The sequence below is a fragment of the Crinia signifera genome, chromosome 1 (genome assembly GCF_055691185.1).
Source record: "Crinia signifera chromosome 1, ASM5569118v1, whole genome shotgun sequence".
NCBI classification, from domain to species: domain Eukaryota; kingdom Metazoa; phylum Chordata; class Amphibia; order Anura; family Myobatrachidae; genus Crinia; species Crinia signifera.
The window spans coordinates 429,339,090-429,352,383 of NC_139217.1; the positions used below are offsets into that span (position 1 = coordinate 429,339,090).

At 42.3% G+C, this 13,294-nt stretch overlaps 1 protein-coding gene across 3 annotated transcripts in view; it reads right to left on the reverse strand.

Moving 5' to 3' along the window:
• HOMER1 (homer scaffold protein 1) overlaps positions 1–13,294 on the reverse strand; it is a 102,767-nt gene that overhangs the window by 44,733 nt on the left and 44,740 nt on the right. For all 3 annotated transcript variants that reach the window (XM_083152312.1, XM_083152297.1, XM_083152306.1), the window contains one exon: positions 13,053–13,195. In XM_083152312.1, the coding sequence (XP_083008438.1) occupies positions 13,053–13,195 (143 nt within the window). The remainder of the gene's footprint in view (positions 1–13,052; positions 13,196–13,294) is intronic.

Sequence of the window (13,294 nt, forward strand, 5' to 3'; positions counted from 1 at the left end):
GGTGCAGGTAAAACAAGACCAATTTATTCCATAGTAGGTCTTACAGGTGTCATCAACGTTTCGGGGGCCGTACCCCCGTCGTCAGGACCAAGTGCAGACAGTGTGAAGTACTTCACACTGTCTGCACTTGGTCCTGACGACGGGGGTACGGCCCCCGAAACGTTGATGACACCTGTAAGACCTACTATGGAATAAATTGGTCTTGTTTTACCTGCACCTGCGAGTCCTCGAGTGCCCAGTCATTTCTCCTATATATCCTGTGGGCAGTGCTACGCTGCTGCCCTCTGCAAGTTGGCACCGGGGCAAGGTACTGTGTTCAGCTGATGTAAGCCCAGAGTGACGGCCCTTCCGGAGTTCTATATATATATATATATATATACAAAGTAATATGGTAGAGGAGCAGACGTGTATATACTATGCAGAACTATTAGCATAGTACCACTGGACTCAAATATAAAGTAATTGTGTAAAGCGCTAGACATGTACAGTATATACTAGTCAGAAATACGAGTGTAATACCAATGGACACAAAAATACAAAGTTTGGAAAACATAACAAAAACTTGTACAACTCTCATTTGTATACTTGAGGATAGTTATGGTAAAAAGCAGTTTGTGACAACATTATAACATTTTATAGCAATATGGATAGACTTAGGGGGTTATTCTGATTCACTCCTTCTGGCAAATTCCTTCTCAAATGGACAAAACCATGTGCACTGCAGGTGGGGCAGATGTAACTTGTGCAGAGACAGTTATATTTGGGTGGGGGTTTACTTCAAAGTGAGATCTATATTGCAGTGTAAAAATAAAGCAGCCAGTATTTTCCCTGCACAGAAACAAAAGAACTCACCCAAATCTAATTCTCTCTGCACATTTTACATCTGCCCCCCTGCAGTGCACATGGTTCTATCAGAAGGAGTGAACCAGAATAATCCCCTAAGAGTTGACTCTACTCACCCAGTTTTATAACCCTTCTTTTATTATAGGTTTATATTTTAAATGGGAGTGATCAATTATATATATATATATATGTGTGAAGGGTGGCACTGGTGTCGCCCATGGGAACGCCCAGCGTGTAGGGCCAGGGATGGTCGCACGCATGTGGAGCTCCCGGATCCCATCACCAGAGCTCCCATCCCTGGCCCTGTGAAGGGACCGATCCATCACGTGGCCTGATAGGGTGGCCAGAGGAGGGAAGAGGATGGAGGTAAGGACGGTGTAGGGAGGAGGGAAGCATACGGCCCCCTCCATGGCGTGGCAGCTTCTCTGGTGCGGCAGCTCCCCCGGCCTGGAGGTAATGATGGTGGATGGAGGAGGCGGATGGTCCTCAGTGCTGCAGCCCCCCCAGCCTGCAGAAAGGTGCGGCAGCCCCCCGGCCTGGAGACAGGTGTGGCAGCCCCCCGGCCTGGAGACAAGCGTGGCAGCCCCTCTGCCCTGAGAAAGGCAGCAGTGCAGGCGGCCGCAGCCCCCATCGGCCTGGAGGACACTCGGGTGCAGCAGGGACACAGGCAGCGAAGGACAACCAGCATACCCTGTTTGGTGTGCAGAGGAGGGCCCCGGCCAAGATACGAGGGAGCACGCCCCCCTCCCCCCACTCGCTCTGGGTACAAGGAGGAGAGGTATAGCTCCTGCATCAGTGGGGGTTCCCAGCCCAATGAGGGCCCAAACTCAACCTCCTGCCCCTGGCCTCACTGACTCCCTCACTGTCTCCCCCTCTCCTTGAGTGCTGGCTCTCCCCCCCCAGCCGCAGCTCCAGCCAGGGCCCTGAGATGGCCTGTTGAGCCCTTCTGCTGCTGCCTGTGAGCAACATGATCAAGATGGCGCCGCAAATGGCTGCCTCGGAACTGTGCCACTCAGCCATATGTACCCCCGTGTCTCCCCTGTCTTATACACTGCATAGCAACCTATAACTATACTGTCTCTGCTTAATTGTTACCTAACTGGCTGCACAGCAATCCAAATCAAATTCCTAGTGTATGCAAGTATACCTGGCATATAAAGCGGATTCTGATTGATTCTGATTCATGGGCTTCCCCACGAAAACACTGCGTTCCCATGGGATTGCAGGCGGGAGGAAGTGTGCCGGGACGGGCATCTGACTTCATATGATGGGCTGATTTTTCACCTGGGCATAAAATCCAGCATACATGAAGATCACATAAATTGTCAAAATTTCAGCGAATTCACTGACCTTTTGGCGAATTTGATGTAGTATTCACCCCCCTTCCCCACAAAACAATCAAATGGCATGGCTAAAAATTGGGTGAAAACACCAGTGATTGACTACTGATAGGCAAATTTTGCTGTTTTTTAAGCCTGGCAAAAAACTCGATGGATGGTATACCCCCAAAGTAGACAAATACCAGTCAATCAGCTCCTAGCTGCCATGTTACAGGCTGTTACATGGCAGGAACTAGTTGGTTGTTACTATCTCCCTCCCAGGCTTAGTAGACATATGAAGCCTCAGAGTAATACTCCATGCCGGGATTTACACCAAGCACTTAATCACTGTAGCACTGACACTGTACATCCAGCTTTGTATCTGCATTTATTACTGTCTGCGGCCATCAAGCACTTCAGTCACAAACAATCGTTCTAATCCCTATTGTGACAATCCCCAAAGGGATAACTGATTACGGATGGAACCTGAGTCATGACAAAGACCAGTAAATGGTTATTTTCTTTCCAAAGGAAAACCATAAATGATGATCTTGTTACACCGCTATTAAACACCATACACATCTAGCAATGGCAGGACACATAGTAATAGGTGACAGAATACAGGGCACACAAATGAATAGCTCAGTTTCCCCGGGAATACAGTAGCAGCATGTGTGAGGTCTAGGCAAGCTGCTACAGTTAATCCATTGCTTCTTATAAGAAAAGTGACTTTCGGAAAATGGCTGCCCCCATACAAAAGACAGTTTTTTTAAACAGACTTTCCTATGGGGCAGCCATTTTCCAAAAGACACTTTTTTTTTTTACAAGTGCAATGCATCCGTCCATACTGCCGGGATCCTCAACGCGTCGCAGGAGGTACCGGCTGCACGGGGGGGTTGTTAGCCCTGGGGGGGGGGGGGTGTGGGGAGGACGTTAACCGGCGCGCGGCGCGGGGGGTGGGGGGGGATTTTAACCGGCGTACGGGGGGCGGAGCGGGGGTGAAGCGCAGTGAATATTTAATGAGCACTCATTAAATATTCACTGCGCTGGGTCACAAATACCGTTTCAGACCCGATTTTGATGCCAAAATACCGGGTCTGAAACGGGTAGGACCCTCCATTTTAACCGTTTTAAAAAACCTGCTTTTTTAAAACGGTAAAGTGGTTGTGCACCTTTCAGACCGCACAGATTACCGTTTTAAAACGGTTAAAAATCGGCAAAATACCGGTTTTTAAGTGCGGTCTGAAAGGGGCATAAGGAAGTGTTTCCAACATAATTCAAAAGAGTGCTCTTTACTAAGGGGACTTTCATGGAGTCCGATTTGCTGATAGGTTACGCCATCTCCAGATGGCGTTAGTAGCCTATGGGCTATGTTTACACAAGTTCTTCCCCCTCTGTCGGCTGCAGGGAACTCCTATCAGGAAGCAGTGTAATAGTATACTTATACATACACTTATGGGACTTCTAGGAGGTAGAAGTCACATAAGATTTCCCTTGTACTGCCCGGCAGCTCGCCGATTACCCTATGCGGTCCTTCTGCATAAGATGTATCGGATGTGATCCCAACAAGGGCTGCCGAATCCGACAAATCTTGAATGCAGCCTTTGCGATCTCTGGCTCTGATCTGATTTGCACGGAACCGCGCATCGGATCGGAATCTGGGATAAAACACGTGAGATGTAACACTTTTCATCCGATTTCTCGTCCCAATGCAATCAAGTGAAGAGGTAAAGCCCTGTTATTATAGTGCCAGTGCACCTTATAAGTAGACGCATTAGACCTTACTATTAAATGATTGGAAAGTGATCATCACAGATTCTTAGGCGACAAATAAGCAGAACAATAACAATACTGCTAACATACAATAAACAGTCTTTCCCCATTATCCCATAGTCACAACACAACATGATATAGGAAAATAACACTTCTATTACTAGATGTGCAAATATCACTGGGTACACAAGTCTTCTGACTTAAAACCACAAAGATGTCTGACACTATGTAATGACCTGTGAGATGCAAGATGTTTGGGAATTCCTGAAAACCTGCCCATATTGTTAAAGCGGCAATCATTTATGGGTATGGGTCCAAGGGTCTACACAATTAGGATTGACAGTTAATAGGTCAACCGCTATTGATCTACAGGCAAAAGGTCGACATTTGGAACATGTCGACATGCATTAGGTCGACATGGTTAAAAGTTTGCAGCAAGCAAAAGGTCATCATGGGGTTTTCACGTTCTGTCTATAGAAACAGACCAGACTTAGATATAAGCATATTAAAACCATAGGCAAAATGGCCGCCGAAGCACTTCCGCCCACACCTATCGTAATGTATGAATCACCTATCTGGGGTAAGAGGCAGAGATTGTAACAAAATCATAAATGATGCCTCCCCAACTGAACACTTTCAAAATTATGGGCGCTGTGTATATTGGTACTAGTATTTGAACCCCTGAAATCTCATGCCACACACACCTTGATAAAGCTGCCTATACAGCGAAACGCGTTGGTGAATCCTGATAGGTGACCTCAGCAGCTCTTCCTTCCTTGATGACATCATCCATTGTCCAGTGACCGGAGCAGCCTGCACTCTACCTTATTTGGGGACTTTAACATTGTTCAATGTGAACACCAAGGCTACAAGAAGCAGGGGGTAAGCATCCTCCATAAAGCCAAAACCAAGGGACCCTGTGGACTGGAACCAACCCCATTTGCAAACAAAAATGAGTACAGCAATATAGGAACGGACACGGACACACATTCCATCTTTATTGGACATCCAAAAAATATACGGAACCGTATGGACTGTAGCTGCTTTTGTCACCCGCATTTTAATCCAAATATATTTTTATTGGGTTTATAATATACATTTTCACTTTGTTTATTTTTTAATGCATTGTCTGCATTTATCTTTTCATTAAATTGGATATTAATATTGATATACTGTTATAGCACCTTTTTAGCGCAGTTTTTTGTTTTACTGGTTTTCAATTTTTGATGTTTATGTTGACATAGGACAACGTATAAATGTACCACATTCCCTAGGTACGGGCACGGTGCCTTGCTGCACTCGGCAAACTGTTATATTCCCCCTCCAAGTCCTTCTTTAGACCATGTTGACCTAATGCATATCAATCTTTTGACTGTCGCCCAATAGTCAACCTTTTGACTGACCTTTATTAACATGGCAAAACGAAACACAGATTTTTTTCTCTCCTCTCCGGAAGAAGCCCGAAGATGAGACCAGATACTGCTGCCAGAAGGGGCAGGACAAGGCTGATGTCAGCAAGCCCCACCCCCACTCAAACGCTGTAATTTGCGGGTCCGTGGATTGAGGGAGGGGCTAAAATGATGCGAACTGACGTGATTCATTCAGCCAAGCCCATTTGTCACGGACCCGCAAAATCCCAGACTTGGTGCAGCGGGGTGTGGGGGCTGCTGGGAGGAAAGCTGGAGACTTGCCTACCTTCCCAGGGGGCCGGGAGGGGGACATAATTTTCGGGAGCCTACCGGCCATTCCTGGAGGGTAGGCATGTATGGGCAAAACTAGGTTGGTTTTCTTTGTAAATGATTGCTGCTTTAGAAATCTGGGCAGGCTCCCATTAATTCCGAAACAGCCTGCATCTCGCTGGCTATTATTGTATGTTACCCATAAAGTCTGGCCAAAAGGAACAACAGGAATATTAACTGTATTATAACCACACATGTAGAAAAGCTGGAGCAAATATCAGAAAACTGGCCATATATAAATGTATGTGTTGCTTGCCTCAGAATGAATGGAACGGTACTGTATAAGACTGTATTTGGGATGCCCAACATCTGGTTGGCAGGTAGCTTGTATGAGCTAGCGCTTGCAGTTATCTGCCAACCACACTAAAGCTAGGTACCCAAGTATGCAGTATTTGGCTGATCAGATGGTTATTAGTTCAGAGTGTGTACACAACGCCCAGGGCAGATTATAGCCCGGTCTGCTCATCTGATATGACCTGCTGCACGGCATTCATAAGAAACGGTGAGCTGAGCTTTTGTGTTCATGATCTGTCTGACATTTCACAATTCATTTAAAACATCACCTTAACAGATGCTCAGAGATTGTTGCTTTAAGCAAATAAACACAGGTCTGTAGCAGGTCTGCTGAGGAGAATACTCGATTTATTAACCAGAATAAAATATACACTGACTGTAATAAGTACAAGTCCTTTGGGATTTCCACGTTTTATTTTCTTATTTAATAGGACCAACATTGATGTGTTCAGGAATTCTTACTACTGATTCACTAAATTCCAATGTCACATTTAACAAAAACACCAACACAAAAGTTTTATTTCTTAATAAATTACAAAAAAAAAAAATCACACCATTGATTATACAATCAAGTTGAAATTTTCATACATTCTTATTTGTAATCTAGAGTATGGGGCCTACACATGTAGCAACGGGAGCTTTTTTAAATAATGGAAGAAATGACTATCTGGCGTCTGGTTGACTGACAGCACTCTCAGCGGCCTCCCTTCCGGGCGGCGTCTGATTAGCTGAGAGAACCGGCCAGTCATTTGACACATTATTTTAAAATTCTAATAGCCGCCGTAATCGTACATGCAGCACGCCCGACCTCCTGATCCGGCCCGATGCGTAAAAGACCAGGCATCGGATCTAATCAAATGTCACACACATGCGATTTTGGGCCAATTTTACCCAATTTATCAGTCCAAAGTGCCGAAATCGGGCCAAAATTGCATAGTGTATGGGCACCTTAAGTGATCTAGTCAGATCGCTTAGAAAATAGGCAAAAATCGCTACATGTGTGTATGGCCCCATTAGGTTCCATCAAGTTGTGTAGGAAACATTGGTGAGCAGCAATTAATCATATCCTGAATAGAATTAAAGGTCTAAACTTTTCTCATATCAAAAATTAGCTTGCACCTGTCATATTATAGAATGTATTATAAATGCTACCTTGATGCTTTTTGGGTCACTTCATCCCTCCTTACACTGTTTGGCTCCCCCCTAACCCCCCTTCCTCCCCAACACATACTACTGTGTTTTTTTTTCTTTTAGAATGCAACCAATGAGGTAATTGCATACTTTTTGTTAATTCTTCTGCTGGAGAATTAATCTTTGCCCAGGTCCTCGATCTAATACAGACTGCAGCAGAATTTTCTCCAAGATTAGCATCTGTCCAATATGTCGTCTGTTTCAGCAAGTTTGTTAGTTCTTGAAGTGTTGAAGCATCACATTTCTTTTCTACTAGCTTCCTATAAAGACTTGCCTTAGGCCTCTAGATAACCCTCAAATGCCCTCTTGCATGACAGTTTATCTCTGATGGTCCCTTTATTAAATCGGACTTGTTCTTTGAGCTTCATGATGAAGCTTTTGTTTGGAAATACAGCTGAGGGACCACTGATGTGATTATATTTTTAAGTCAGTTTTAGCTACCTAGTTGTACACATGCGGCCACCAATCACTTAGTTAAGGGTATTTGGAGACCATCCACTGTGGGAATTACTGAATAAATTAATTTATAGTCATAAAAGTACACCATAAAATGAAAGAAATAATATCAGAGTATGAAAACTATACTATCATTCCTTGCTGATTTATTATGTTCTTACTCTATACCTTAAATAGGACAGAAATGTTGACATTACTTGAATCCGCCTTAGGTTTTGCATCTTGGTGTGATATCTGAACTGTATTAATCTGTAATATTTTTGACATATTGTAAAAAGAAGCTGAACTGGGATTACTTTCATCTCGTCAACATTCATTTGTTTGTGTGTTCTGCATAGGATCTATACATGTTGGTTGTGGATCATCAAAGTAAATGCTAATTCATTCTTTTCTGTTGTCATTTCCTCTTATCTATGAAGATCATGCGACAATAGTAATGACATTATTTATTTATTAATTGAATGAAAAAGATCCGCCCTATTTATATCGCAATAAATCTGAAATATCTTGAGAAATGATTTCAAACTGTACATATCTGATATATAAAATACATAGATTCATCTTAGAAAATGCATCAGATGTTACCAAGGCAACCCACCCGAATATGTACTTGTCATTTTAAAAAAAAGACTTTGTAAATATTGCTTCATTATATAGATATGTAAAAGTTAATTTAATGCAATGATTATTTAAGAATATGAGTATAAATCCAATCAACTTCCTTCATTCTCAAGATTATTTACATATTCCTGATTAGAGAACTTGAATTTGGCTTCTAAATAAAATAATCCATTTCTGACACAAATGTAAGAATTCATATCTCTGGGTGGGATGATTTATAATCTTCAGTACAAAAACAAATCGTTTCTACTGGTCCAACTACTGTACCACAAAAACTACAACGAGTCGTAAGAAGGTTTTTCTTTAAGTTTTTTTGTATCTCACACATATAGTAAACGTTTGGTATAACTATATATCATATGAAAGCATCACTTTTTTACAAAAATATTCTATTACGCACCTTGCACAAACATGCTATAAAGACGGTACAAATCCTGTCATAGATTCTCTGACAATGAGTACGTTTTTTTTTTTTTAAAGATTCAAAAACTTGCATAATTCTATATAGATAATTTTTTCATGGAAGCAAAATATCTAGGGATTCATTTACTATGATGGAAGTTCTATTGAAGATGTGATGTTAATCCATAGTTGCCTCCCCTCCTGCATTCTGCAGGAGACTCCCTGACATAGCAGCAATCTCCCTCTCTACCTCATTAGTCTAGCAATCTCCCTCATGTCGCCTAGCCCACATTACACTGTTACACCATAGTTACTTCCCCTCCTGCATTCTGCAGGAGACTCCCTGACATAGCAGCAATCTCCTTCTCTCCCTCATTAGTCAAGCAATCTCCCTCATGTCACCTAGCCCATGTTACACTGTTACATCATAGTTACCTCCCCTCCTGCATTCTGCAGGAGACTCCCTGAAATAACAGTAATCTCCCTCTCTCCCTCATTAGTCTAGCAATCTCCCCCATGTCACGTAGCCCACATTACACTGATACATCATAGTTACCTCCCCTCCTGCATTCTGCAGGAGACTCCCTGAAATAACAGTAATCTCCCTCTCTCCCTCATTAGTCTAGCAATCTCCCTCATTTCACCTAGCCCACATTACACTGTTACATTTTTTGGGATAAAAGGAATGAGAGATAGATACATTTACATTGAATCATCAGCACCATTTCCCAGCCCTTATATACCAAGTATAGTAGCTCTTACTAACTGCTTTGGGGCTCATCTACATTTGTATATGTCATTTTAAAAGATTCCTCTCAGACTTAGCAGTACGCACCCACGCTTCTAGGTGCCACGTTCACAATCTCTAAATATATGGAACTAGACACGTCCTTTGGGTGGAGCATGACACACCCCCTCAATGCAAAACTTTGCAAAACTCTACTACCAACTATAATCTCCCTGAAACTAGTTTTCGAAAGAAGGCAAGTATATGTTACCCCTACCAACTAATCACTATTCTATCTATTATCTTCTATAAAGTGCTATTCAAACAAGAAGTATAATTTCATTGGTTGCTATGTGCAACATCCCATCTTCAATAGAACTCTTATGCTGGGTACACACCAGGACGACTAGGGCCCGATCCCCACAATCTAGATCCAATTCCGATCAATTGGATGTAGATTGTGTGCTGATTGGGCCCTTTTCTGACCTGGTGTGGACCGATACCGATCCAATGCGCGGTCCCGCGGGTCGGTCGGTCGTTATTGAGATCCTACCTGCTGCAGGTAGGATCTCAATGACGACCATACAGCCGGGTGCGGGTCACCATCGGATCGGACCCGCTCACGGTGCACATCGTGAGCGGGTCGTGCCCCCCCGCGTCATCGTGAGCGGGTCGGACGAGACACTGACGACCCGCTCACGATGTGCATCGTGAGCGGGTCGTCCTGGTGTGTACCCCGCATTAGTAAATTTACTCCCTAGTGTATAATTTCCTAAGTACTGGACAACATCTAGAAAAGGCGGTTACAATTGTGTATACACAGGGAATATAAATATACATATTTTTTCAAATGTGGCACTGAGGAGTTAATAAAACAGACACATAATATATTAAGTTCACCTTTCAAAAATAGAAATCCTGATCAATTATTAAAAAGGCCAATCTATATCAAAGACGTGAAGGATGGATATAAATCACATTGAGTAGTGTGCATGCACAACAATTACAGTACACAATTATAATTACACTGTAGCTAAAATACCACATACAAATCCTTGAGGTTCCACACTAATATCATACATATTCTGCACCATTAGAGATGGCATAGTGCTTTAACAGCTTAAGTCAGGGATGGGGAACCTTCGGCCCTCCAGCTGTTGTTGAACTACACATCCCAGCATGCCCTGCAACAGTTGCAGCATGGGCACATAGCAAAACTGTAACAAGGCATGCTGGGATGTGTAGTTCCACAACCGCTGGAGGGCCGAAGGTTCCCCATCCCTGGCTTAAGTACAAGGCATTAGATTGCAAAGCCTAACAGTACGTAACCATTTAATAATTAAATGGAATATTCCACCTTGAATGTAACTTATTATATTTATGAAGTACAATGCAATTACTTTTACTTTATAGTCTACTGTTCCTCTTTCTTCTGTGTTAATTAGCCATGCTTTACTATAATTAGAGACTATTGATATGACCCAGCCCTGCAGGCCTATTCTACTATTATACAGTGATAACAAAAAGAAAATGTCATCACAGCAAATCACTGATGTGGCCGCTGAGTGACACCGGATGTCAGCACCAAGAATACTTCACCAGCCATTCTTGATGCATCTGGGCATGTGTGACCTGGATTTGCTACAGTAGGACACACATGCACAGTGGAACTGGAAGCCCTGACATGTAACAAATAATTAAAACAAATATGATGATATACATTTTCTTAATAATACTCTGAAAAATAAAAAAATGCTTTATGTAAATAAGGAATTTTTGAATTAATTAATGACATTGAAAGGACTGTGGCAGTATATGCACCTCTGCAGCCCTAGTTATATAAGCCTCCCAATGAAGAAGACTAGCATCAGGTATACAGTATCTAGCAAATTGATTTGCAGGCAGGGGTTTTTTGAAGGCTTGGAAGAAGCTCGATCCCAGATAAAAATACATATAAATACTAAGGATAATAGTAGTAATAACAATAATGAAACAAATGAAGCGTAATAATAATAATTATGATAATATAATAAAGGATACTAATAATAATAGTAATAATATAAATAATAATAATAAGGCAAGCTGCTGAGCTCTCAGCCATGAATATAATTATATCCAGAGAGCAGCACTGTGCTATATTTCAGGCCACCAACAATAAAACCATTACACCTGATGGTATACACATATGGCTGAAAGGCACAGAAGAAAACTATTTAGGAAAAGCAATGCATTTAGGTCCTAATTCAGGTTGGTTTGCAAAAGCAAACTCCTATAATGGATAAAACCATGTGCACTGCAGGTGGGTCTGATGTGCAGAGAGAGAGTTAGATTTGGGTGGGGTGTGTTCAAACTGAAATCTAAACTGCAGTGTAAAAATAAATCAGCCAGTATTTACTTTGCACAGAAACAAAATAACTCACCCAAATCTAACTCTCTCTGCACATGTTACATCTGCCCCACCTGCAGTGCATATGGTTTTGTCCATTAAAAATACATAATCACCTCCTTAGTACAGGCTACAGAAGGTTATGTGACAGACAATAAATCATCACCTGGAGATGGAAAACCCATTTAACCAAGGAATGGAACAGACAACTGCGATCATCAGTTCTGCCTGAAGTATGGATTTATAACACTAGTTAGCATAAATCTATAGCCCTGTACACACGCTTAGATTTGCTTTAGATTTGATGTTAGATTCGATTTTCTATTAGATCTGGCATTAGATCATCCCATTCGATTTGGCATTAGATCTGTACTTTTGCATTCGATTTGATTTCGATTTCACAATGTAGGCACAATGTACTCATTCGATTTACTGGATCGAATTTGAGATTTCCTTGGCTGCACAGTAGATTTTTATATTCAATTTTGAGAAAACGGAAGCGCGCATCGAATCGAATGCAGATCGAAAGTGTCCTAAAAACCATTCGATGTGGATTCGATTTTTCTTCTATAAGCAAAATCGAATCGAAAACAGGGAAAAATCTAAGCGTGTGTTCAGAGCTTATGTTGTATAACTTGGTGCATTCCTCATGGTGCACAAACAGTGTGTAATGCTACAAGAAGGGTTATCCCTGATGCTTATACTAGAAGCACGTGGCTGAATACATGATCAAAGCACCGACTTTACTGCAGTATATGCTATTTTGGGCAGCTCTGCTCAAATACAGTAAATAACACAGCCACATACAGTACATTACACAAATAGGGCAGAATGAACTGTATGCTGTGTCAACATCCCCCAATCATTCCCTGCCTGTCTAACATATGGGAATCAATCATATATGTGATTTAATTTATGTAAATCAGGCATGTCCAAGCTATGGCCCTCCAGCTGTTGTAAAACTACAAGTCCCATCATGCTTTGCCACTGTTTTGCTATTAGGGAAGGCTAAAACTATGGCAAAGCATGCTGGGATGTGTAGTTTCGCAACAGCTGGATGGCCATAGTTTGGACATGCCTGATTAAATGAATGATAGCTGTTTGACGGTAATGGGCTAATTAATGACTTTAGTCATGTGGTCAGACTGCCGATGCAGGGAAAATATTGCATAGGGTTTGCAAACTATTAGGCAGGTGAAGAGAATGTGGCAAGTTACGAGTTCTCGTTAGCCGAAGACCACCCAATGGTGATACAAACAGTAACAGATACACATCAGTTAATCAGGATTTGTGATTGGTACCTATGTGTAAATGGCAATGCATTCTGCGTAGGTTCAGCCCTTGGTTCATAGTTTTGTGTCACTTCTGGGGTTGTTCCTTCATCGTCCGTTCCATTGATGCTTTCAGGGGTTAGAGGAGACTGGATATCCCCTCCAGCCGATTCCTAAAACAAACCGTCAAACAATTAGTAGAAAGTAGTGGCAATGGCTCTACCAGGAAAGGATGTGCTATGTTATGGTGCATGCTGGTCTAATATTAACTG